This window comes from Leptopilina boulardi, unplaced genomic scaffold (assembly GCF_019393585.1).
Source record: "Leptopilina boulardi isolate dan_hultmark-lab unplaced genomic scaffold, ZJU_Lbou_2.1 LbouV2_210, whole genome shotgun sequence".
Classification (NCBI taxonomy): domain Eukaryota; kingdom Metazoa; phylum Arthropoda; class Insecta; order Hymenoptera; family Figitidae; genus Leptopilina; species Leptopilina boulardi.
Genome location: NW_026137764.1, coordinates 1,228,728 through 1,253,562, shown reverse-complemented (window position 1 = coordinate 1,253,562; position 24,835 = coordinate 1,228,728). Strand labels below are relative to the sequence as shown.

Here is a 24,835-nt window from a genome sequence, read left to right as displayed (position 1 = left end):
ATAATAAAAATAATATAATAATTTCAGTATTAATTATATATTTACCAATTTTCAGAAATATTAATTAATAGTGAAAATAATAAAATAACATTTACTTGTAGTAATTTAAGAAATTATTATAAATTTAAAATTATAATATTTACAATTAATAAAAACAATAGGATAAGAAAAAAGAAATAAAAGTATGAAATTTTTACAATAGTTTTTATTTTTTCACAGTGCGACTATCGTTCACAAACCCAAGTCTTTGTTTAAAACACGCAAACAATGTTTTGATTTGCAATTTCGTTTAATTAAACGATACAAAAAAGTGACTAATACGAATGTTTACACAAAAAACATCATTTTGGAAACTAATCTACAAATCAAATCGTTCAATATACAATCTAACTTAAGTAATAGATTAAAACATTAAAATTTTTCATATGGGACTGGTTGTATCGACATGTGAGAGGTGTGTGAAAACTAATTGGAATGTATATGTACAAAGAATTCTATTTTATAATAAATTACAATTTGTCTTGAAAAATTTTTTTAAAAAACTTTGCGACGGTATTTCTATAATCATCATTTTTTAAAATACATTTCAATTTATTTATGATGCAATTATGTATATATTTATAACTCAAAAAATCTAAAGAGAAAATAAAATCTTCTTTTTAAAAGTGCAAATCTAAAAGACAATATTTTTTTTCTTTCTGGTAAAAAAAAAAAGAAATTTTTTATCTTAAAACTAGATGCTTGTATAAAATTAAGGCTGAATTATAATGAAAACTGTTGTAAAACAATTTCTTTTTTTTAAAACTCTTTTACAATTATTAAAATAAATTGTATAAAATGTGCAACATATAATAATATGTCAAATATTAATGACAATATCACTTGTAATTAAAATTTAAATAAAATTTATAATTCAAGAAATGTTCATATTTTAAATAATAAACAAATCGAATAAAATCCTTAGTAAAATTTATAAAAGTTATTTTCCATCTTTCAAGATAAACTCTTTTTCTATTTGGTATACAATTTTCTACTTCTAACAAAAAAACTTAACAACCGGTGATCAATTTTCATTCTTTAAATACATATTTGTATGTATAAATCTATGAATGATATATCTCTATATTTATATCAAATAAAATTGAATATCATTAAATTATAAAGTATTTCTACAAACAATAATTAATAAAAAAAAAAAAAATTTCAACAAATTATTACTGTCACATTTTACGTCAATCCTTTTAAATTCTTTGACAAATTAATAGTTAAATTTAAAACATCAATCTTAAATAATTTAGTCACTTTACAAATTATTTTCATTTACAATAATAATAATAATAAGATTAATAAACAATGGATCACAAAATGTTGACATTGATTCATAATTAAATGCAATCCAATTTATAATATCGCCTCTATAGAGCTTTATGAAAAAGAGATAAAACTTTGACAATTTAAAAAACAATAATTATACTTTGCAAAAATTCTGAATCGATCAACTAACTTAAGTAACAAGTGTGAGATTTTGGAAGGCACAAAAGTAAATCCTTGTTTGTAATATAATATATATATACATATGTATGTATAGTATAATATGTAGTAAACCAGTCGAAGGTGCTTGACGTGAAAACTCCAAATTTAAACTTTACTTAAAAGCTAAACTTAAATTCTTTCAAGTTTAAATTTCAAACTTATTCACCAAACACAAATTTCATTTATATTTACAATTTCGTTATACGTTGCGACTAATATTTAATTCCTATAAATATTATATCCTAAATTGGAAGTCAAGATCAATTATTACAATTATGATGATCTGTTTTAAAGTCTGTCAAAACTTACAGTGATTTTATCATCGATAATTAAAATTATGCCTTAGAAATGTAAAATTGCAATAAAACAATTATTATTATTATCATCATCATCATCAATATTTTCAGGCGCACTTCTAATGTCTCTATATGTGATGTATATATTATTTTTTTAAATTTATATATGCATATAAACTTTGAATGATTACATTCTAAGTATTAGGCACATAGAACACACAACGTAATTTATATAAACCTATATATTTATAATATTATAAATATCATATGCGTCAAAATTATGCGAGTAAATCTATAAAACTTTTACACAACAATAAATTTATATAGGTATATATTCTTTAGAGTACATCCATATGTGATTCAAAATATATATTATATATATATTCGGCTTGTCCGCAAAATGGACCAAAGTTTTCAACAAATAGTTATATTAACATCACAATATGTATAACTTACATAAATCCACTTTAGTGATATTCAATTGCAAACTGTACACATATGGTAACATATACATATATGTATAATATATATAATATATAAATATAATGCTATTAATGCTCGCAAGCAAGCACTTGACACATGCGTAGACAATAAATTCTTATTTCTTACAAAAAAAAAAAGAAATTGTATATTATATAAGATGTGTAATATACAATTAACAACTTGGACTGAATTTTTTTGTTTTTTTTTTAAATTTTTTTTTTGTATATATATACAATAATTTTTTTCAATTTTTTAATGAGCGCAATCACCCTCATAAAAAATATTACACAAGTATTTTTATTATTATTACCTTTGTGTTTATAAATAAGTTTTTATACTTTTCCTCTAATATGAAAACTAGTTTCGAAAATCATTCTCGAAAAAAAAATAATTTATTATAATATACCTAAATTTATCTTTAAAAAAAAATATCAATTTTATAATATCAAATGTAGAGATCAAATCTCAAACAATGTTAACAAATTAACAATAAAAAAAATTTTTATAAAATTTAAAAAAAAAAAAATATTAATAATATAATATTATATTGTTTAATCTATAAAATAAAATAATATATTATAGACTTTTTTTATATACGCGGAAAAATATGTAAAAATAATTTATTACAATTGTATAATATTTTATCATAAGAGAATTGATTTTTTTTTTAATTCAATCCAAGATGCGCTTTTTTTGACGAATACTGGTGGGTGTATTTTAAGGCACTCGTGCGAGTCTATAGTATAATCGAACACCCTGGCTTTCACCTGGTGGACAAATTTTATATATATTGAATAATAATATAAATGAATAAATAACACAACAATATTTATAGCGAACTTTGGAAATAAAACTATTGCACTTTGTTGATAATACAATCTATTTATCGAAAAATAAATAGATGAGACGAAAAATGGATAAAATTCTTTAACACTGAACATAATATTTTATTTTGTTAATAAATTAAAACTTTTTTTTCTTATAAATACTATTTTTTTAAATTTTCAATTAAAACACAACAATAAAAATTTATTGACAAAAAAATTAATCAACAAAAATATTTTGCTCAGTGAGTGACATAAATTATTATTTTTTCGCCATTGACATGAAAAAGTGTCTTTTTTGTGCCTGTTTTGGGCAGATAAAGTAGCACTTTTTAAGGCAGTTTGGGCCAACTGCCTAAAAAAGACTTTTTTAGGCAGCAAACTGCCGTATAAAGTCTTTTTTAGGCAGTAAACTGCCCTATAAAGTCTTTTTTAGGCAGTTGTTAATTTTTGCATAATTTTTTTTTTTGCTTTTATTTTATTTATCAATTTTTATTATTTTTTTTCTTTAAAATTGTTTCACTTTTTCATAACAATGGCGAAAAAAATAGCGTATGTGGCTCGCACGTAGTAATTTTTAGGTTCGGATGATTTCAATACTCGCTGTCTGTGCGACTTCGGTTCGACTCGGCTCGCTTTCGGCTCGACTCGACTCGCCTTCGGCTCGTCTTCATCTCACCTACAGCTCGCCTTCGTCTCACCTACGTCGCACTAACGACAGCTCGTACTGAAAATTACATCCTCACCTAAAAAGTACTACTTTACGTGCTTGCCACATAATATACTATTCTATACAACATAATTACTAAAGTTTTTAATGTTTTTCATATTTTTCTGTTTTTTAAATTTCTTAAAATTTAAATTATGAAACTATAATAATAGTCGTATCTGACGAAAACCCTGTATGATTATTATTATTATTATTACACATTATCCATGAAAAGTTGTGACTAAAAGAAGGAACTAGCAAGTTTAAGATACATTTTGATCTCAATCTGTGCTCGGACAGTCGGAAGCAATTATTATTACATTCACTTTCATTGGTCATTTAAATATATAAATTAGAGAAAATGGAAAATTATCATTGCACGCACACGCAAATATCACAAGAATCATAGGAACGATTTTTTTTCATTGTTATTTTGTTAGTTATTTATTAACATTAAGTTTATATAGATTGTTAATTTTTTTTCATAGTTAGCACAACTGTAATTTGTTTAATTACAGTATATATATATATATATATATATAAATTTATTAGTAACCGACAAGAATGTATATTTCTTTAACAGCCAAAAGCATGTACGACATTTTCATCAATGCACACTAATTATTATTATTTAGAAAACGTAACACCAATGAGAATTGCGATTCATTTTTTTTAATTCTAGAAGAAAATACCATATATATTTTATATATAACAAACAGAAAGTTAAATTCTTTGGCAAAATTTCAAAAGACACATATATCTATCATAGAAATGCATTGGTGAATAAATTTCCATTTTCTCCAATAATTTTCGTCTTTTAACGCGCGGAACAGATATGTTGTACATTTTTTTTTAAATTAGGCTTACATTTTTTTCGAGCGTAATATATTCTCTCGTATACTCATATATATACTCATATATATTGTGACTATCACAACTCGAACATTGGAATATAATAAATATATTTATATTTTATAAATTTATATATGTATAATATATTAATATATTTATATGAATATATACTATGTACATAATATTATAAGATTATTTTATGTTGTGAATAAAGATTCTTACTGAGGCATTAAACCATTTCTTAACATCATTTTTTTGTTTTTTTTTCTGTTTTTGCTTTTTTTTGACAAATTCATGAAATTTCTGTATATTTTGTAATACAGAATAAACTATCTACTATGTACCTTCTTTTGATGTCTTTGGCTAAAAATCTAGAAAGTGACTTATAATTAAACGGTAACAAATAATCATCTACTTGCCAGTTGCATCCAGTACAATTGATGTGCAAAATGTTTTTTAGATTTTTTTTTTTTTTTACAATCCTACCTCGTTTGAAGAAAAATGTGACGAGGTTCTAATACGTCTGATTCATCATTTCTTACTCTCCTTATCTTTATTCTCTGCTTTTTCATGAGCGTTTCCATAACCTAATGCAACATTCTGCAAAATCAATAACATTTATCAATTTTTTTTTAAATTATTTAAAAAATGAAAATTTTTATTAATTTATATAAAAGAGAAAAAAATTATTTACATTCTTCTTGAGTTCTAAGTTTATTATAGAAAAACAAAATTCTATTTTAAAATAGAGAAAAAGGTTTTTTTTACGATTAGCGAAATAATATTTATGATAAAATGTATCACATTTAGAAAATAAAAAAATAAATAAATCAGTGGTTGTCTATTATTTTCGGTGCACCAAATTCCCAATTAGTTTGTGTTTATTGAGGTATGAATTCTTCATGTAAAGAAAAACAATTTTATTATTAATATTATTATTAAAAATTTTACGACGAGATAGAAGATTCTCTCAATTTTATTTTGAACAAAAATTAAAGTTAATTATAAATTGAAAAGGCAAATTGAAATTAATTAATTACCCAATTTTCGTTTACATAATGAAATATCAAACAACAAAAATATTGTTTATTTGAAAGAAATTGATTTATTAATAAAAATAGTAAGGTATTTGAAAAAAAAAAATAAAATTCACGATCACCTTTTATTACCGGCTATTTTTTGTTTTACCAAAAACTTACCTGGACAGCAATTTGTAATGGAGTAGCTTCTCCTAGTGAGCAATCTGATCTTAAAACATCAGCAGGCAACAGTCTTGGACATGGTTTCCCGGTGAAGAGCATAAAAAGAGTGTGAATTGTCCTCCTTTGTGTAAGTTCAGTGTGACGATGTTGATAACCTGATAAATGTCTTCTATGTCTAATCACCGATGGGAACCATCTTTCACAAAGCACACAGTATCTTCTGTGTTTTATTGTCGCCTAAATAAATAAAATAACAAATCAATTTATTGTCAATCATTCTTTTTAATTGTGTAATAATAATAATAATAATAAATAATTACACAATTAATTGCGTACCTTTTCATGAAAGACCCAATTTTGAACAGCATCAGCGAGAGTGCCTCCCAAATCCACCTGTGAAGTCTTCATGTTCCATGATACATTATCTTCTTTTTTCACATCAACGTTGAAAATCTTTGATTCACTCTCTAAAATTTCCACGTCATTTTGGTTTGTTATTACAGGTGGTGAACGTGATGTATCTCGAGCTAAACTTGGATCCACATTGACTTCACCTTCTGGTTCAAGAATTGGCATCTCCTCCTTTGCTTTTACCTCGGTTGCATTATCACCATTATTTTCTTTAGACTTAGAGATCTTTGGAATTTTATATGACTTCATTTTATTTACATCACCATCTCTTGTATCTTTTGAAGATTCTCTTGGTCCTTTCCATGAGTCCCTTGATGATTCTCTTGATTTTTGACTTTGTGAATTCGATTTGCTTCTTGAGCGTTTCGAACATAAATCCGAGGACTTGGATCGACTATCGGAATCCTTATTTTTACTCGATTCTTGAGTTTTATTCAAATGATGAAGACTAGATCGTTTCTGATCCCTCAATGATATTGTATTATGATGATCATAATTGCAAGTATCTTCTTCTAACTTTAAAGCTGTTTTATATTTCTCCCTTGAACTGCTACTTTCTTTCGATCGCTTTTTATCATACTTTGTATGATTTCTTGAGCTGCGATGTTCCGAAGTTCTAGTAGAAGTTAAATTATTATCTCCTGGCTCAACAAGAGAAAAGCCAGTACCCTGTTTCTTTTCAGCGAGAGTTTTTGGCCGTGATTTAATTGAGGTACTCTCAGTTCGACAATTTGGTAAATACTTTTTTAATATCTCCTTTGCAGCCATGACTTCTTGGACGAGTGACAGTGAATCGGAAAATTTGGAATTTGAACACGATCCACTTGGTTGTTCTAAATTTTCACTAGTCACATCTGACAAATTCATTAAATCATTTAGAATAGGAATTTCATCCTTAATATCACAGGAATCATCTCGACCATTATTATTGCCGCAAGAAGTATCTTCGTCTGGTAGAAGAAGCCTTGGAAGTTGATCATAATTATTTGTTGATTCCTTTTCGAGGATATTATTTGAATTTTCTAAATCTACACTATCAATTGATTCGAGAAATTCCTTCGAATCAGACATTGGTACATCATATGTATCTACACTGCTGTCGACAATTTCAAGTTCAAATTCAAATTGCGTTGGAATTGCATCTTCGGAATATAAATGCTCGTGTTCTCCATTTGCCATAATTGAATTGGAAAATTCTGGACAATCGAAAATCGTTGGATTCTCTTCGATTTTTATTCCAGTCATCATTTGAATTTCATCAATATTCATAGGACTAGAACCAATGTCTAATGATAAATTTGCTTTATTGTCCACTTCTTCTGCATTCAACAATGGACACTTTATTTCTCCATCTTCATTTAATTTTATTTCTCTTTGATTGTTATCTTGTTCGACAATATTATTGGGAAATGGAGAAAAATCGAATTTATCCGAATTTTGTAAAAGATCTTTACTTTCAGAATTCATATTTTCGTCAAATTTCTTCCAAGTTTCAAATGAATTATATTGTTGATTATTTTTAATGATATTAGCGGAAAACATATTTTTGAAATATAATGCTCGATTATTTAAATAATTGGTATCGGATATTGTCGATTCTCGAGCTGATTTACAAGCTTTAATATTGTACAAATTTTTCGAATCCGAGTTAAAATAACGTATTTCCATATCTGATTTTCTTCTCTTTTTTACTTTACTTGAAATCACATTTCCATTTGATTCGGATTTCGATAATTCTTTTTGTTTTTTAAGACTGCGAATAAATTGTTCCCATCTTATTTTACTTGTATTCGATTTGCCCCGAACTGATGCTTTACTTCCATTTTTAGCAATGGCCAATTTTAATGCTATATTTACATGTTTTAATTCTTTTGCCATACAATCTAAGATCCAAGAGCGTTGTAATACAACTTGTGGCTGAAGACATAAATCATGAACGGAAGTATTTTTCTTATCGTTACTGACCTCGCATTTGAACTCAGCTGTTGGTGAAGTTCGTTTAATGATAACTTTGGGAATTTTCTCCGACATATTTTGACAATCAGATAATGATAATGGGTTTTCCATAATTTTATCCTGTTTTGTTTCATCTCTCATTGATCTTTTAACCTTTTTATTATTTTCCATTGTTGTACCATCAGAATTGTGTCTTTTTCTTGACATTGAATTAGTTTTTAAATCTTTTTTAATTTTCAATTTTCGAATTTTTAGTTTATTGTCATTGGATTCGACAATTGATTCTGAAGTTTTAGTAACTTCCAAAAGCTTCGAATTTGTACATGAATCGTCTGTCAATTTTGATGAAGAATCATTTATTTCAGAATTGTGAGTTATTATTGAATTAAATTCATTTGTATTGTCACTTATTGTATGTAAGTTTTTAAGTTTCTTTATCTTGACCTTTGGTACTAATTTTTTAATATCTTGAGGATTACGTATATCTAAATTTTTGATAACGACTTTTGGAAGTTTATCCTCCAAATTTATTTTCATTTTTGGAATGCGATTCTCTTCATTTGAAAATATGTAAGAATCATTATTTTTATTTATGTCGTCGAGTCTTATCTTGACTTTGATAACATTTGACTCCTCCTGTGACAATGGCAACTCTTCCGGGATCTCCTCAATTGTGGGCGTAGTTGGTCGTGATTTTGCATTTCGAATTATCATCTTTGGTATTTTTCTATGAAACGAAGGCTCAACATTGCTTTCCGCTGATTTACTCTTAGCAATCGAAGTACTTCGATTTATTTCTATTTTTCGAATTACAAGTTTGGGAACCATTTTTTCGACAACAGAATTTTTCACACAAGATTCTTGTTTCTCACCTTCTTCTAAAGTTACATCGGGCATTTTATTAAATTCATTGCTATCGGAACTTTTTGAAAAATTTATCATCTCAGAATCGTTTAATTCCCTTTGGATTTCAAGAATTGGAGGATCAATTTCAAAACAAGACTCATCGTCAATGTAAACTGAATCGAAGTCGAACTTTTCATTATCTTTTTCGGTTATTAATGGTAAATCGTCATTCTGAAAATCTGACTTATTACTTTCAATTTTATTTTCATTTATTGAGCATTCTTCATTTGAGATTTTCTCCGAAATATTTGTTAAATTTTCAAAATTGTTATTAAATGTCGTTTCAGTTGGTGAGTTTGTTTCAAATGAAGGTGAAAGACCTCGTGTTTGAAAATATTCTTTTTCACAATTTTTTAATTCTTTTTCGTAATTTTTATTAGTCACTGGAATATTATTCAGATTTTCTTCATTTTTATAATTACTTTCATAATTTTCATCACTTAATTTTTGATTTTCTAAATTATTTTCTTCATTACTTTCTTTATTTTGTTTTTTATTTTCTTGATTTTCATGATTAATTTCTTTTATTTGTTGATGTTCGCGATTTTGGTGATTATAATCTACATTTTGTTGTTTAGTTTCTTGATTTTCATGATTAACTTCTTTTATTTGTTGATATTCTTGATATTGTTGATTATTTTCATCATGTTCTTTATTATTTTCGTGATTTTGTTGATTATTTTCTTGATTTTCCTGACGAAGTTCTTGATTGTCTTCTTGAAATTCATTTTTAGGTTCTTCAAGTTCATTTAAGTAATCATCGTTTGTGAAATGATGTACCTCATTCTCGGGATAATTTTCACTTTCTTGTCTTGCAATTATTTCCGAAAGAATTTCTACTTCTCGTTCAAAATCTGAAAGTTTGTTTTCACTCGCGGCTAGATTTGTAGATTCTTCAAGTCTTTCGAGATCGAAACTCTTTGAATATTTTTCATTTATTTGATTAAATGATTGATTATCGTCATGTGTTTTGGAAGATTGTGGTTCGATATTTGAAATAATTTCTTTTTCAGAAATAGAAAGAAAATCGACTTCTTGAATTTCATCATTATTAATAATATTAGATTCGAGTTTCAAATCCGTTTCTATATCTGCTTCTTTCACTTGGTCATTTAGTAATTGTATTTTTTCAGGATCAGAAGGAAATTCGATTTTTTGAATTTCAACATCATTGATAATATTGGACTCAAACTTTAAATCAGGTTGTGTTTTTGCTTCTTTGACTTGATTGTCTGGTAACTGTATTTCTTCAGAATTTGCCTCCGCTTTCTTTTCACTTTCAATTTCTTGTTCTTTATCCATATTTTCAAGTGTTCCTGAACACTGGGCAATTTCTACTTTAGGTTCAATGATAAATACGTCGTCATCATCATCAATTTCAATAATTTCTATTTTATTCTCTTTTTTTGTTGGAGACTCTTTTGTGATTAAACATTCAGTTTCATTTTCATCAATATCAATAATTGGAATATCTTTTTCAATTATTTTCTTTTGATTGTCATCGAAAGTATTTTCTAAAAGATTGCTTTTCACAATTTCTAAATTTTCTTCAATGTTTTTATTAATTTCAACATTTTCAGTTTCTGAATTTTTACTTTCAATATTATTAATAACAATACTTTCAATTTTTTCGATTTCACTTTGTTTATTTATAGTTGTGAAATTTTCAGTTTCAACATTATTAGATTTAACATTATCTGTTTCAATATTATTAATTTCGAAATTATCTTCTTTCACATTGTTTTCGGTTTCAATAATTTCCATTTCATCATTTCTGACATTTTCAATATTTTGCATAGAATCGGGAATTTTATTTTCTGAAGAATTTTTTAAATCCGAGGTGGAAATCTGAATGTTCGGTGTCAACAAATTTTCTGTAGAATCTAAATTAATTGAAGGAGGTAAATTTGGAAAAATATGCACACTTTTTCTTCTTTCCGAAATTAATTTCGATGATTGTAACTGAACATCGGATGTAGATCTTCGTCTTGTGATGAATGAATTATTGAATAGGTGAAGAATTGAAGTATTGTTGATGAATTTCAATTTAGCATTAATAGAAGAATCTGGAACATCGATTTCTTTAACAGGATTTGATTTTATTTCGACTTGAGACTTTGAATCTGAATTAGGAATATTAAAATCTACACTGCAATGTTGAATTCGATCAACTTCAGATATTCCAAGAGTATTTTCCACTGAATTCAAATTTTCCTGGACACTTTTTTCGACGATTGAATGAGTTGAAGAATTATTTTTTGCAACATTATTAGAATCAGTTAATGAATTCTTATCATTCACAGCAACGGGAACAACTTGATTATCTTCTATATCTCTTGGAGTTGGACTCTGTATTTCCGTGAAAACTTGAACGTTTATCCTCTCAATTTGATGCTCTTCACTGGATTCTGCTACGGACGATATTTCATCCGACACGTTTACTTTCTCTTCACTAATTTGTTCTTTTAAGCAATTTGTAGTAATTTCCCGTTCAATTTCCAAATGAATATCATCGAAATCTGAATTTGAACTCCTATTTAATTTATCATCAATTTCTTCATTCCCAGATGAACTATCATTTAAAGCACTGTAATTTTTTATTGTCTTTATTAGCATTGGTTCATTATTAGAAATGCTTGCCTTTTTGTCCCTGTGAGATAAATAACGCTGATAACTTTTCTCTAATTCTTGAGTAGCAAAACGTTTAGCCAATGATTTTTTCGGTGGTTTTGCATCAGTTTGATGTTTGCTATTGAATGCACGTTTTTCACTCGACTTTGATGATCTTTTATCTTGAGATGTAGAACTATAATTAAAAGATTCATCTTGACATTCTTTTTCACGAGCTTCCATTAACAATGTTCTATATGTAAATCTTGGATTTGGACTGTAAGTAATTTTACCATCCTTTGTCGTATACACTGGAACTGCATTTAAATTCTCAACATCTTCCAAAGAATTAAATAATGGATTTAAATATCCCTTGGGACTTAGAGAATTTTCAGAATCCAATAAATTGGAATTTAAATTTTCTTGATTGTCATCAGAAATTTGAAAATGATTATCATCAAAACTATTTGAATCGCAATGTAGAGAATTTTTAATAACAAAATGTTTTGCATCATCGCTTTTATCACTTAAATCATCCTTTAATAAATCAATGTTCTGTGAAGTTCTAAATCCAGAAGAATCCGATGTACACGCCAATATTTCTAAATTATCATCAATGTCCATTTTATCAGTTCTATTATTTTCAAAACCCGAAAAATTACCAACGTCCTTAAATTTGTGTTTTCGGGAATTTTTAACATTTTGTGATTTCAATTTCTTTTTAACATCTTCCAATGATTTTGATTTACTGATTGATTTTAGTCTACTCGAAAGACATTCAATTGTCGAATTACTACGTTCTAATGAATTCATAAGGCACTCATTATTTTCATGTGATTTCGTTGAACGATTATCAAGATGATTACAGAGATAATCTTTATCGATTTTATGAAAATTCATAGATTTACAAGTATCACATGCTGAATAACCGTGTTGGGATATTTTATGATGATGACCTTTTTCATAATATTCAATGACACTCTCTTTTCTCTCATTTCCTTGAATTTTAGATTTTTCTCCAATTTTCTCAAAATTCATTTTCTCCAAATTGTCGTGTAATTTTTGATTTGGAATTTTTGTTTCAACTTTCGAGCTTGATTGACAGGTTAAATTTTTTCCCGAACAAATTGTTGAACCACAACTAGAAGGCTCTTCCTGATTTCCATTGTAATCAGTTTCATTACACTTTTGTGGTTGTGATGATGAAACTTGATTTTCCGTTTTACCATCACTTCGTGAAACATTGATTTCTATTTTAATTGCCTCAAATGGTTTACTTGAATCGCAACTGTTTCTAAATTTAATTTCCAAATCAGAACTTTTCCCTTCATTTGGATTTAATTTCTTTTCATCATTTACATTCTTTGAATTTAATACTTCGACAGTTGTTGGATTTGTTGAATTCTCTTTACTCGGCTCTAGAGTAAGTTTCTGTAATTTTGTTTCATCTTGAAAATGATCAATACTTCGTTTTCTTTTTAAATTCTTAAATTCCATTAATAGACGATTTTCCTCTTGATCATCAATTATTGTACTCTCCGTAGACTTTGAACGACTTCGAATTGAATTTGTTTCCAATGATTTTGATCTTGAACGATGTGGATATTTTAATTTTTCATCAAAATCAAAAATTTCTTGTCTCTCAAAACTATCGGACATTTTTCTAATTGGATGGTAATTTTTATTTTGTGTATTTTGTTTCCATGTTGATTTGAATATTTCCTCTGAAATAATATTAATTCCTTTTGGATTTTTTTTGATATTATTTGGCTCGTGCATTAAATTTTGCATAAAATGTTGTCTATCTTTGATATTCTTGAGAATTTTTGTCACTGATGCAGAAACTTGAGCAATGTCTGTTTTCTTTTGTATTTTATGATCTAGTGGATCATTATATAATTTTTCATTATTAGATGTTTTAATATCGGAACTGAGATCAATACCTTTGGAAATATTGTAATCTAACCACATATCATCGACTTTATTTATTTTTTCGTCATTCAATTCAAAATCATTTAAAACTGTGGGATCTTTTAAAATTTTCGTCATACCATTTTCTTCTTGTGTTGATATTTTCGATTTATCATTTTCTTCTCCGGGTATTAGAGAAATTGAATTCCAACACCATTTGTCTTGTTCTTCAGTTGAAAAAACATCCATGTTTGATGAAAATTTATTTGTATCTTTATTCATTGGATTCTCTGTAATTATACTCATTGATTTTTCTTGACAATATTTTGTAGTATTTAACTCTTTTGATGTTACTGTATCATTTTTCATTTTTTTCTCATCTTTATTATGTTCCAATATTTGACTCTTGATAACGGACTCGTTATTGCTTTGAAAATCAAAATCGAGACCATCTTGTGATGTTTTCAGAGAAATATTTTCCCCTTTGAGATGTTCATAGGGATCCATTTTAACGGGAGATTGAGTAAAGCTGATCATTGGACTGTTTTGAATTAATTCAATGGGATTGGTGCTTGTTGTGAGATCAACACCTTGATCGGAACATTCTTCACTGTCTGAATGAGTGGGTGTGTTTAAAGTCGTTGATATTGGAGTGCATTCAGAAGTTGTTAAATCAGGTAAGCTAATATCATCCGAATTTTGATTCTCTTCATTCATGAAACCATTTTGTTTCTTTAGATTTGTTTCAGTTTCGGAATTATTTTTTGTCGCTAGAGGTGGTAAAATTGATAAATCTTCTGGAGTCATTTGTAATTTAGAATCGGAATTCTTTTGTGTTAATTTCTTGTAATTTAGATTCATAGACGTTTCTTTAGTTTCTGAATCACACTCTTTGGTATCAGTTAATGAAGGTAAACTGCCACCGGGACCTTCTATTTCCGCTGAAGTCGTTGTTTTCTCCGTGTAAATAAATTCCTCCTCTGGATTCTCGACAATGTGAATTGTTGGCACCCCGTCGATTCCCTCGCCGACACATTTTATATTCAATTTATTGGCATAAATTATCCCTTGATTTAAATCTGTCGAAGAATCTTGAAGGAGATTGGAATCAGTTTGTTCTTTTGAAAAATATTCCTGTGATTTGAGAGTTGTTGTTTCGTTGTCAGTTTTAGGCTCAGCTGTATTTTCAGAAGTGTGAGTTACTAAACCCACATTACCATATTCGACGACAACAATTGGCGTTGAATTACTGAGAACAACATCGGGTAAATTTGCATTCGCTCCATCTTCTTCTTCGACTTCAACCCAATTTGCGAGAAATTGTCGAACATCCAAATCAGGTTTGTTGCTTAAATTTTTTGAATTTTTCTCACTTTCTTTTCTTGAATTTAATGTTTCGAAATTCTCCTCCTCACGTTGAACGTTAACATGACAATGTGGATTTTCAATTGTTTTTTGATTTAAAAATTGTACATCACGGGGAATAGTTTCTTGATTTTGAATTGTTGATTGTACAGAACGCGGTGGTAAATTTTGTAATTGTTGTAAATCCTCTGAGGGAGAATGCTCTTTTTCGGGATTCAATGAATTTGGAGTAGAATTTGTTGGATTGTGTGGTGTGGGAAAATTACCAGGTAAATAATTGGAATTGATTAGAACTCCATTTTGATCGAATTGTAAATTAATTGGCGGTACAGAACTGTTTGATGAATTTAAAGAATTTTGAAATGCACTTTGATAATCGACTGTTTGCTGTAGCCTTAATAATTCTCGATACCTAAGAATGCATTCCTGATATTTTGGATGAGATTGATAGCCGGGGATTCTTGATAATTCTCGAAGATGATTTTCCATGGAGAACCTTTGCATCGCGTATTTTTGTTGATACATTTGATATTTGGGATATGTGCTGTGCATTGGTACGGGATTTTGAATTTTATTTGAATCCTTCTCGTGATTTTCCCATTGATAGTCGCGAGAAAATTGAGGATTTAGATAGGGATTTTGCACGGATGATATATTTGAGCTGATACTGGGAACACATAAACCTTTTTGTAATAAAGCACCGCTTTGATATTGTCCCTGTTTAGGGGAATATTTCTCTTGCATTGTGGTAACATTATGTTCGGAATATTTAAGAATACCAGTGTTTTGAGAGTTCATAGCAACTTGCTTTTGATAATCTTTCATAGGATAGGGATATTTTTGATATTCACTAGGTACACTATAATTTTGAATTGGATAATTCGGTAAGACAGTTGAGGTTTGATAATTTCTAGGTACGGGAGGATCTTTACAATATTTATAGTCGGTGAAATTTCTTCTTTGGTCAAGATGATAAGTATTTGGTGGGATTAAATCCTTACTAGTGTAACTATCCTTCCTGTAGGCAATATCATTTCTATATCGTCTCGATTCATTGGCGTATCCTGACGCGCGAATATTTTCTCTATAGGGATTATTAGATTGATAGGAGGGAAATTTCTCCCAGTTTTGATAATTTACATTTGTATCCGAGACACAACAAGGACCTTTACAAGAGGACATATAGGGTGGTCCTTGTCTACTCGAAGGCACAGTATTTGTGGGCGGAATACGTGTTCCTGCGGTTCCCATATTATTAGCTACATTCATATTTGGTCCTACAACACCACGAGGCACGGGTCCATTTAATGAGATCTGATTTCTATGCGCTATTTCTTCATTGAGACTGGCCACTGATCCATTTCTTAAATCCATATTGCTTGAGTCGTCCATCATGGAATTCATGGAGGACGAAGCTCCATAATGACCTACACAACTTGACATATGAACTAATGAGGTCAATGGTGGCTCGACCAAACTATTCGGCCCACTCGGAGTATTATTTGGCGGCTGATAATTTCTTTGACTATAATTAATAACATCATTCTGTGACTTACTTAGACAATCAGAGCTGAGATTGAGACCATTCATGGACGAGGGACTGATGTTTGGGATATAGAGATGAGAAGAACTAATGTTCTGCCCAGATTTTGCAGCTTCCGATCCTCCAGACTGTAAGGCATTGTACTGCTGCCAGTCTGGTATATTCCTGCTGTAGCTCATTGTACATTATTGAGTCGAGCGATTTCTGAATTCATTTTCTCGTCCCTTTATTTGCTTGAGGGATCTGCAGCAAGTGGCAGGGCATTTACCTAAAAAAATATTACTTATTGCATAATAAAGAACATTAAAAAGTTTATCAATAAATACATTTATTATTTTTTTAAATATATTTATTGATTATTGTGATTACATATATTAGTAAAAAAAAAAGAAAAGAAAAATAATAAATATTCAATTTATGGAAAGTACAGTAATTCGTTTAAAAAGAAAAATTTTCTTTTTCAATAAACTGCTATGTTTACTGAATTTTTAAATCAATAATTTATTTTTGGAAAATTTTATTTTAGTGAAAAAAATGTCAGTCGTAAATACATAGTAAAAAATAAATATTTTTCCACATTAAATTTTAAACGCAAAAAACATATTGCAGCTTAAATACTTCAAGTAAAATTTTAATATTATTTTTCAATCAAACTTCGTTTAAAAAAAAAAAATGGTAAATATACTACAAAATATAAAATTAAATTCGTTAAAAATAACTAAATGTTAATTTATTTTATTAACTAAATATCAATTAATAATTATTTTATTAAATACACTGAAATTAAAAAATGTCTATCATAGTGAATAAGATTGACATATGTATAAATATAAAGAAAAAATAATTTAATGGTATCAAAAAGTAAACACCGAAATTGCTACTTATAACTTCATATTATGATTCAGGTTTTGAAGACCTTGTATATATATATGTATAGATATAGTTTACGTATCTACTGATATGCAATTACAAGGACTTTTTATTTTCAAGGGAATAAAAATCGTGTCAAAATTAAGCTGAAAAATATTACAAATGCTCAAATTGACAATTAACATTTACATTTCGAATATATTTCCATATATATATATCAGAATCTAAACTTAATTCAAGCACTATGTATTATAAATGAGGTAAAAATAATAAATTTTACAAAAATCATGAGCACTTAATTCGTGAATCTGTTAATAATTCAATAAAAAAAAAAAAAAAAAAAAAAAAAAAAAAAAAAAAATCATTATTTCAATTGGAAATCGCCCTGAAATTTCTGTCATTTCCAACTGGAATTTCCGATATATAGAAATTTCCAAGTTGAAAAAAATAAACTTTATTCCTCAAGTAAAAATGATATTTTAAATCACTATCTGTTAAAATATAAATTTTTATTACAATTTATTGATATGTCACGTATAATGAAAATATTTATAAAGCTCTTTTATGAAAAAAATAATCTTACGAAAATTGAAAAAATATTTTTAGTAAGTAATAAATAACCAATAAGGAAAATAATTATTACAAACATTGAGTTCTTTCATAATTTTAAATAAATTTCACAAAGTTGAAAATTATTTTTGTTTCATTTCCGTTCTTTAGTGTATGTCGTACAGTTTATGAAATCGTTGATTAATTAAAATTCTTTTATAAGATTTTTTTTCGTTCATTAAATGTGAATTATAAATAACATTTTTTTATTTATATACTTATTAACAAAATCAATTGTAAAGTTAAATATGCAAAATTGTTTGAAAACTTTTATCTTGAGTTTAGAATTTAAAAAAAATCGTAAATTCATAATAAGTCGTAATAAAGTCTATCGATAGAGCGTATCAAATAATAAATCTTAGAATTACTTCCGATCAAGAAAAGGTTGCTACCAACAAGGTAACAAATGTACAAAGTTTACAATTATTTTTGTAAGGTTATTGTGAATACATTGAATCAATTAATTCTACTACTATGATTATAAATCATGATATGATATATAATTAATGTATTATATATTATAACATTTGTAAAAATATATTTAAAGACATATGCTTTCAAAAGTAAGAAATATTATAAAAAAGTTTTAAACATATGAGAAAATTTTACAAAAAATACATTTTTTTTTTTTTTTTGATAAATAGTAAAACACGTGTAAAGATAAAATTTTAGTAGAAAATAAAATAGATATTTATTATTTTTATTTAAACAAAAAAATCAATATAATTTTATACTGTTTGTAGTGAAATGAAAATATTTATCTTATATTTCAGAATATTATTTTTGAAACATTTTTTTTAAGTAAAAAAACATCACTTTCAATTTTTTTTATTTAATAAATTAAATAAATTTAATAATTTAAAATTTATAAAATTAAACACTAAATTATTTTAATAAAATAAGAACACATTGGATAAACATAAGCGTAATTAATTTGTATTCAATTTGTAAATTATTAACTTCTGAAACACTATTGCGACGAAACAAGTTAATGTGCAATTTTAAATGATGTCATTAAAGTAATGAATAAATGCTGCAGTAAAAAGAAATAATTATTCAAAGAGTTAATATAAAAGGTAGAGTAAAATAATAAAATGTTTATTAGTTATTATTTAATCACTTTTAACTTTATGAATAATTTTAATGTATAGCAAAAAAAAAAAAAAAATAATAATAATAATAATTTAATGTCACTTTTAAAAAATGTGAAAAAAATCGAATTATTATACGCTGTAATAGCAAACTTAATTATATGAAAAAAATCATCATTTAATTAAAATAAATAGACAGTTTAATTATTTAAAATGAGCAATTTACATATAAATAGTATTAAACTATAAAAATCTTTTATTTTCTTAAATGTATTGAATATCCTTATAATTTAAGATATGTAACATATTTGAATTTTGATATGAATTTAATTGAATATTGATTAAATTTATCATTTTAAAAAGTTCATGTCTGTACGTTTCAGGGCATTCAACTTCATTTAAACAATTGACATGAAAAACATTAAAATGCATTATAAATACTTTACAACTGTTATAATTATATTAACAATCTGAGGTAAATGCAAATTATACTTTTCTTATCTCTATACAAGAAAATTTTATCATCTCACAGTCTTGTCAAGTAAGATTATTTCTGATACTACTCACGTATATATATATTTTTTTTTATTAAATACACGTTTCACAATTCTTGAAAATTAGTGTTTAACCAGTTTAATAAAAAAATATTATAATATATAAAATATATATTTAAATAAAATGGTAGAAAAGTAAATACTTTATTTAATAAGGAATTTAAGTATTAAAATAATAAGTAAAAAAAAGTAGAAGCAATCATAAATTTAATTTATGCGAAGCGTTTTTTTTTAGTGAAAGATAAAAAATGAAAGACTATCAAATTTTGTGTTCACACTTCCGACCTACTAAATTCAGAAGTTCGACTTATCAAAAATAAACATTAATAGTAATGGACAGCTTTTATCGTGTGTCATCATATATATATAAATATATATATATAAAAAATGTGTTTATTTATGTGACACTAAAACATAGCTTTATAATACATTTAATTTAGAAATATCAATACAAAAAAATTTAATAAAAATAATTTCATATTTCTTAAAAATTAAAACATTAAAAAAGTGAAATAATCAAATTTTATAATATATTTAAAACATCCATTCAACGTCCCATGTTTCAATATAATATACGTATTAGAATGCATCATATATTTCAAAAATATTATAAATTATTTCACTTTTATCAGACATTACTTGCATTAAATTATGAAAATTTTTCAAATGTGAACAGTGATCTTGTAAAATAATTTTATTTTTGTCACTAAAAATTCATATTTCCATGAATAAACTTTCAAAATAGCAAGTTTACATATGGCACATTTCAAATGCAAATACTAAGATATTAAAATTTACATTCTCGTTTGATTGAATAAAAATTTCACAGATCGTTGATTGTAGTTGTCAACGAAAAATTATTTCAACAGTGCTTATATATCCATTAAAAAAAAATCCTTTTCAAAAAACAAAACTGTTAATTGTTTGTCAATATTGAAAAACTACAAAATTCAAATAAAAAGGGGTATTTATGTGCAAACTAATTTATTAGAATTATTAAATGAAAAAAATTTATAAAATTTTAATAAGAAAATTAAGTTTATATATATATATATATATATACGTCAAGTATATCAACAAACAGTCGCTAAAAAATATTTTCTTAAAATTGGGAATTTTTTATAACAATATTTTTACAAGTGTTTTTATATTAAAGTCTCATTCTTATTTATATAGAATATTAATATCTGGATTTATTAAAAGCTTATAATACCTGAATAATACAACAAAATAAATTAAATACTAAAAATTATTTCTAAAAACAAAAAATACTCATCAAATTTTTAAAAATTCCAAACATAAATATTGATGCACGAAACTATTCTGCTACAAAGTGATATATGCATTTTACGATTGTTGACATTGTTATTTGAACAATAACAAGACAAAAAAAAAACACTTTCTTTCTAAAAATAAATTAAATTTCATTAAATTAAATGTCTAAAATTATTAACAATTTATAAATAATTAAATCAACTAGATAAAGTATTATTGATAATGGATATTACTTTAATAATGAAAAAAAAACAAAATTAATTGAAAATAGACAGTAAAACTCTTGTTTATCCTCCATCTCCATATGACAACAACGGGAATCTCACAAATCGGATCTCCAATAAATGTGCTAATTGAAAGTAGCTCGCAAAACCCATATAAAAATTACGTGCAAACATGCATAAGACGGTTAAATACTACTGAAAATAATTAATGCAAACAAGTTTTTACCCTTTTCCAATGTCAAACATGCGATAAAGTACAGCGTGACTGGTAGCAGTTGTTTTGTCACGCGGATAGCGATATTATTAAAAACAATTAAAATGATTACGCTTTATCGTTAAGACAAATCACATTTTGCACGCAAATGTTATTGTTGATTGACATTTTAATTCGAAAAACCATAAAGATCGACGATTTTGTTTGATTATTCTAAAGAGATGTGCTTATGACATATTTTCTAGAATAAATGGTGTAACGGGTCAGCGCACAGTACAATTTTCCAATAAAATCAAATATTCATTTAAGTGCAATAATAAATACAAGTGTTTCCTGTTAAAAGCTGGTCATTGTGCTTGGTGAAATTAGAAAATAAAACTAAACTTGTACCAGCTTACCTGCGTATTATAATTACTCCAAAACATGAACGCCATATTCACAGACAATTACCACTGCCATATTGCATATTAAATTTTTGACGACACGAGTACACAGAACATGGATTCGAACTGTTTGAAAAGAAATGTCACTGCCATTTTCCGCTCTGGTTTTTTTTTCTTTTTTACACAACAAAACTATAAAGTTGTCCACGCGGCATGAAATCACATAATGTTGAAAATTATTGTTCACCAATCAAACAATGATTTTATAAGAAATGCGAATATAAACAACCAATCAAATAACTGGATGTTATCATCACAGCCAATCCGGTCGTCGATATATTGTTCTTTTTTCTCTTAAAACTGTCACATGATCAATATATAAAGGACAAACTTTATTTTAATGAAAAGTATAAAACTAACCTCAAAAAGTCACTTAAAACTGTAAAAAGAGTGTTAAGTAAAAAATATAGTTTCGTAATTAAATAATTAGATTCATATTTGATATTTGTTAATATTTCTTTTCGAGAAATGTTTATGACAAGCACCTTTTGTTTGGGATATGACGAATGAAACGACATTAAAAGTGGCTACATTAAAAACATTTAAAATGTAAACATAAATAAATTTAATAAACATTGTTCTTTGAGAGTGCAAATACTGTTTTTAGTTAAAAACATTTAAAAAACAAGTGTGAAAATAGTGTTTTAAAAGACTATTTAGATAAATTTAAGCTGAGAAATATGTTTGAAAATTTGTTTAATATATATAACTTGTTTTGCAGATTTTTGATGTTTTGAATATTTTAAGCATATTCTCGATCATTAAATTTCTTCGAAAGGGTCTAATTACTCAATGTTGACATATTTCAGGACGGTATATTAAAATTAGTTTAAAAACAATGATGGATTCATCTAATGTTAATACTGGAAGCCTTACACATAGTACTGATGGATTTTTGAACATTCCCCTTGAATCTGATGCTTTGGGCACAAAACGCAGAAGGTAAATATTTGAATATAGATAAACTGTATAAAAAAAAACATTAATTACACACTTCTCTTATATTTATCATATATCTATAGTTCATCACGTACGATAAAACGAAGAAAGTTTGATGACGAATTAGTTGAAACAACTTTCAATCTCCAGCCACCAACGCCAAATACAAAATCAGCGTCAAGATCACGAACAGTATCAGTTTCTACAGGACCATTGGATATTGCTCCACCTCCAATTTTACCTAGTCCTGCAACAGTTACTACCCCAGTACCTCAACCAGAGCGTATTAATCGAAGGCCAAGTAGACCCAGTGGCTCGTCTTCGTCTAGTGGAAGAAAAAGTAAAAAGAATAAAAATCATTCCCATTCAGCTAACGCTACCAAAGACCTCGGCAGATGGAAACCTACCGATGATTTAGCTCTAATTACTGGAGTACAACAAACAAATGATTTAAGAATGGTAAAAATTAATTTTATATCAATAATAATATTATGAATAATAAAGTGTATTAAAATATTATCACTTTTTTTTTAAGGTTCACAGAGGAACAAAATTTTCATGTCGTTTCACTCTTCAAGAAATTCAACAAAGATGGTACGCATTATTATACGACAGTGCAGTTTCACGAATTGCTGTTCAAGCAATGAGAAATTTACATTCTGAATTAATTTCAAGTGTACAAGCAAGAACATTGTACAGTAAAAATGAAGAAGATCTTTTGGGTACAATTAAATCCGTAAGTAATTAAAAAAAAAAAAAAAAGATCCATTGAAGAACTAAATTTATAACTTTAATTTCGAGATAAAATATTAATTTTTGTTTACAGACAACACAGCCAAGTTTAGAAACTTTTCAAGGGCTTCTTGAAACAAATGCTCAAATTTTTTATCCCGCGAGAACAGCAAAAGCGCTACTTGCTCATTGGCAATTAATGAAACAATATCATTTATTGCCTGATCAAACGGTTCATAATATACCGCGAGGTGAACATATTTTAAGTTTCTCCGATGCAGAAGACATGATTGTTGATAATGAATTGACGGATCAAAAAGATGAGATGGTCGATAATGAAATGACAATAGCTGATAGAAAAAATAAAAAAGAAATTAGAATGCTGGAAAATGAGCTTGGAAGATGGCAAGTTCTTGTTGATAATGTGAGTGGTGTCAATCCACCAGATTTTGATAATCAAACTCTTGCTATTCTTCGTGGACGATTAGTTCGATATCTCATGAGATCTCGGGAAGTAAGTGTTATATAGTATAACTATAGTCTTTGTATGATAAAGCAGTTTTTTTGTCCTCAAAATCACAAATTAAGAATTTAGTTTTGGATAGTTTTCAAATTTTACTTCTGTGCTTAATTTTTTCTTTGTAGATAACAGTAGGAAGATCAACAAAAGATCACAACGTTGATGTGGATTTAACATTGGAAGGTCCAGCTTGGAAAATTTCACGTCGTCAAGGAACAATTCGTTTGAGAAATAATGGTGATTTCTTCATATCTTCAGAAGGAAAACGACCAATTTTCGTAGACAGTAGACCGATTCTCGCAGGCAACAAGATGAAATTAAATCACAATAGTGTTGTCGAGGTAAAATATTTCTTCTTCATTTTTATATTTAAAAAAAAAACAACTATATTCCACTTGTTTTACAATGTCAGAAATTCATTATTGATGTGTTTTTTATTATAGATTGCGGGTCTACGATTTATATTTTTAATCAACCAGGAGTTAATTTCTGTCATACGACAAGAAGCTGTGAAATTGAACTTGAATCCATAAATATTAGTCAGTTGCAAAAATGAACAAAACGCTTAATTAATGTACAAAACATTCAAAACTCATAATATTTTTTTTTTTTTTTTAATTTTTCTCAAAGAACTAAATGTTTGAAAAAAATTTTCTTTTTTGTTACAATTATTTATAAACTATTATTGTATCTGTAATTTGAATCTTGTAAGTTTTTTTTTTTTTTATTAGAAAAGGGAGAAGGAAAAAATACAAGAGTAATT

The 24,835-nt window shown here is 26.9% G+C and overlaps 2 protein-coding genes across 4 annotated transcripts; one reads left to right on the top strand and one right to left on the bottom strand.

Moving 5' to 3' along the window:
* Window positions 1–185: 185 nt before the first annotated feature.
* On the bottom strand, window positions 186–22,032 carry LOC127278647 (uncharacterized protein PF3D7_1120600-like). The gene is made up of 4 exons (XM_051300446.1): window positions 21,837–22,032; window positions 6,236–16,869; window positions 5,897–6,136; window positions 186–5,297 (listed from the first exon to the last, which is right to left on the bottom strand). The coding sequence occupies exons 2-4, from the start codon at window positions 16,778–16,780 to the stop codon at window positions 5,229–5,231; spliced, it is 10,854 nt and encodes a 3,617-aa protein (XP_051156403.1). The 5' UTR covers window positions 16,781–16,869; window positions 21,837–22,032; the 3' UTR covers window positions 186–5,228.
* LOC127278658 (microspherule protein 1) lies at window positions 20,559–24,797 on the top strand. 3 transcript variants are annotated; one of them, XM_051300469.1, is made up of 7 exons: window positions 20,559–20,689; window positions 22,691–22,823; window positions 22,904–23,279; window positions 23,356–23,556; window positions 23,647–24,066; window positions 24,198–24,413; window positions 24,516–24,797. In XM_051300469.1, the coding sequence occupies exons 2-7, from the start codon at window positions 22,720–22,722 to the stop codon at window positions 24,603–24,605; spliced, it is 1,407 nt and encodes a 468-aa protein (XP_051156426.1). In that variant the 5' UTR covers window positions 20,559–20,689; window positions 22,691–22,719; the 3' UTR covers window positions 24,606–24,797. The 3 variants fall into 3 exon arrangements, with proteins under 3 accessions (XP_051156426.1, XP_051156425.1, XP_051156424.1); XM_051300468.1 differs by lacking the exon at window positions 20,559–20,689 and adding an exon at window positions 22,233–22,430; XM_051300467.1 differs by lacking the exon at window positions 20,559–20,689 and adding an exon at window positions 22,233–22,430 and having other exon boundaries at window positions 22,603–22,823.
* Window positions 24,798–24,835: the final 38 nt, after the last annotated feature.

Bases quoted from the DNA above. Each gene is read 5' to 3' on its own strand.
- LOC127278647 (XM_051300446.1), bottom strand. From the start codon at position 16,780: ATGAGCTACAGCAGGAATATACCAGACTGGCAGCAGTACAATGCCTTA. The intron at 6,137-6,235 runs GTACGCAATTAA...TTATTTATTTAG, and splicing joins ATTGGGTCTTTCATGAAAAG to GCGACAATAAAACACAGAAG. The intron at 5,298-5,896 runs GTAAGTTTTTGG...TTGATTTTGCAG, and splicing joins CATTACAAATTGCTGTCCAG to AATGTTGCATTAGGTTATGG.
- LOC127278658 (XM_051300469.1), top strand. From the start codon at position 22,720: ATGATGGATTCATCTAATGTTAATACTGGAAGCCTTACACATAGTACT. The intron at 23,557-23,646 runs GTAAGTAATTAA...TTTTGTTTACAG, and splicing joins TTTTGGGTACAATTAAATCC to ACAACACAGCCAAGTTTAGA. The intron at 24,414-24,515 runs GTAAAATATTTC...TTTTTATTATAG, and splicing joins ATCACAATAGTGTTGTCGAG to ATTGCGGGTCTACGATTTAT.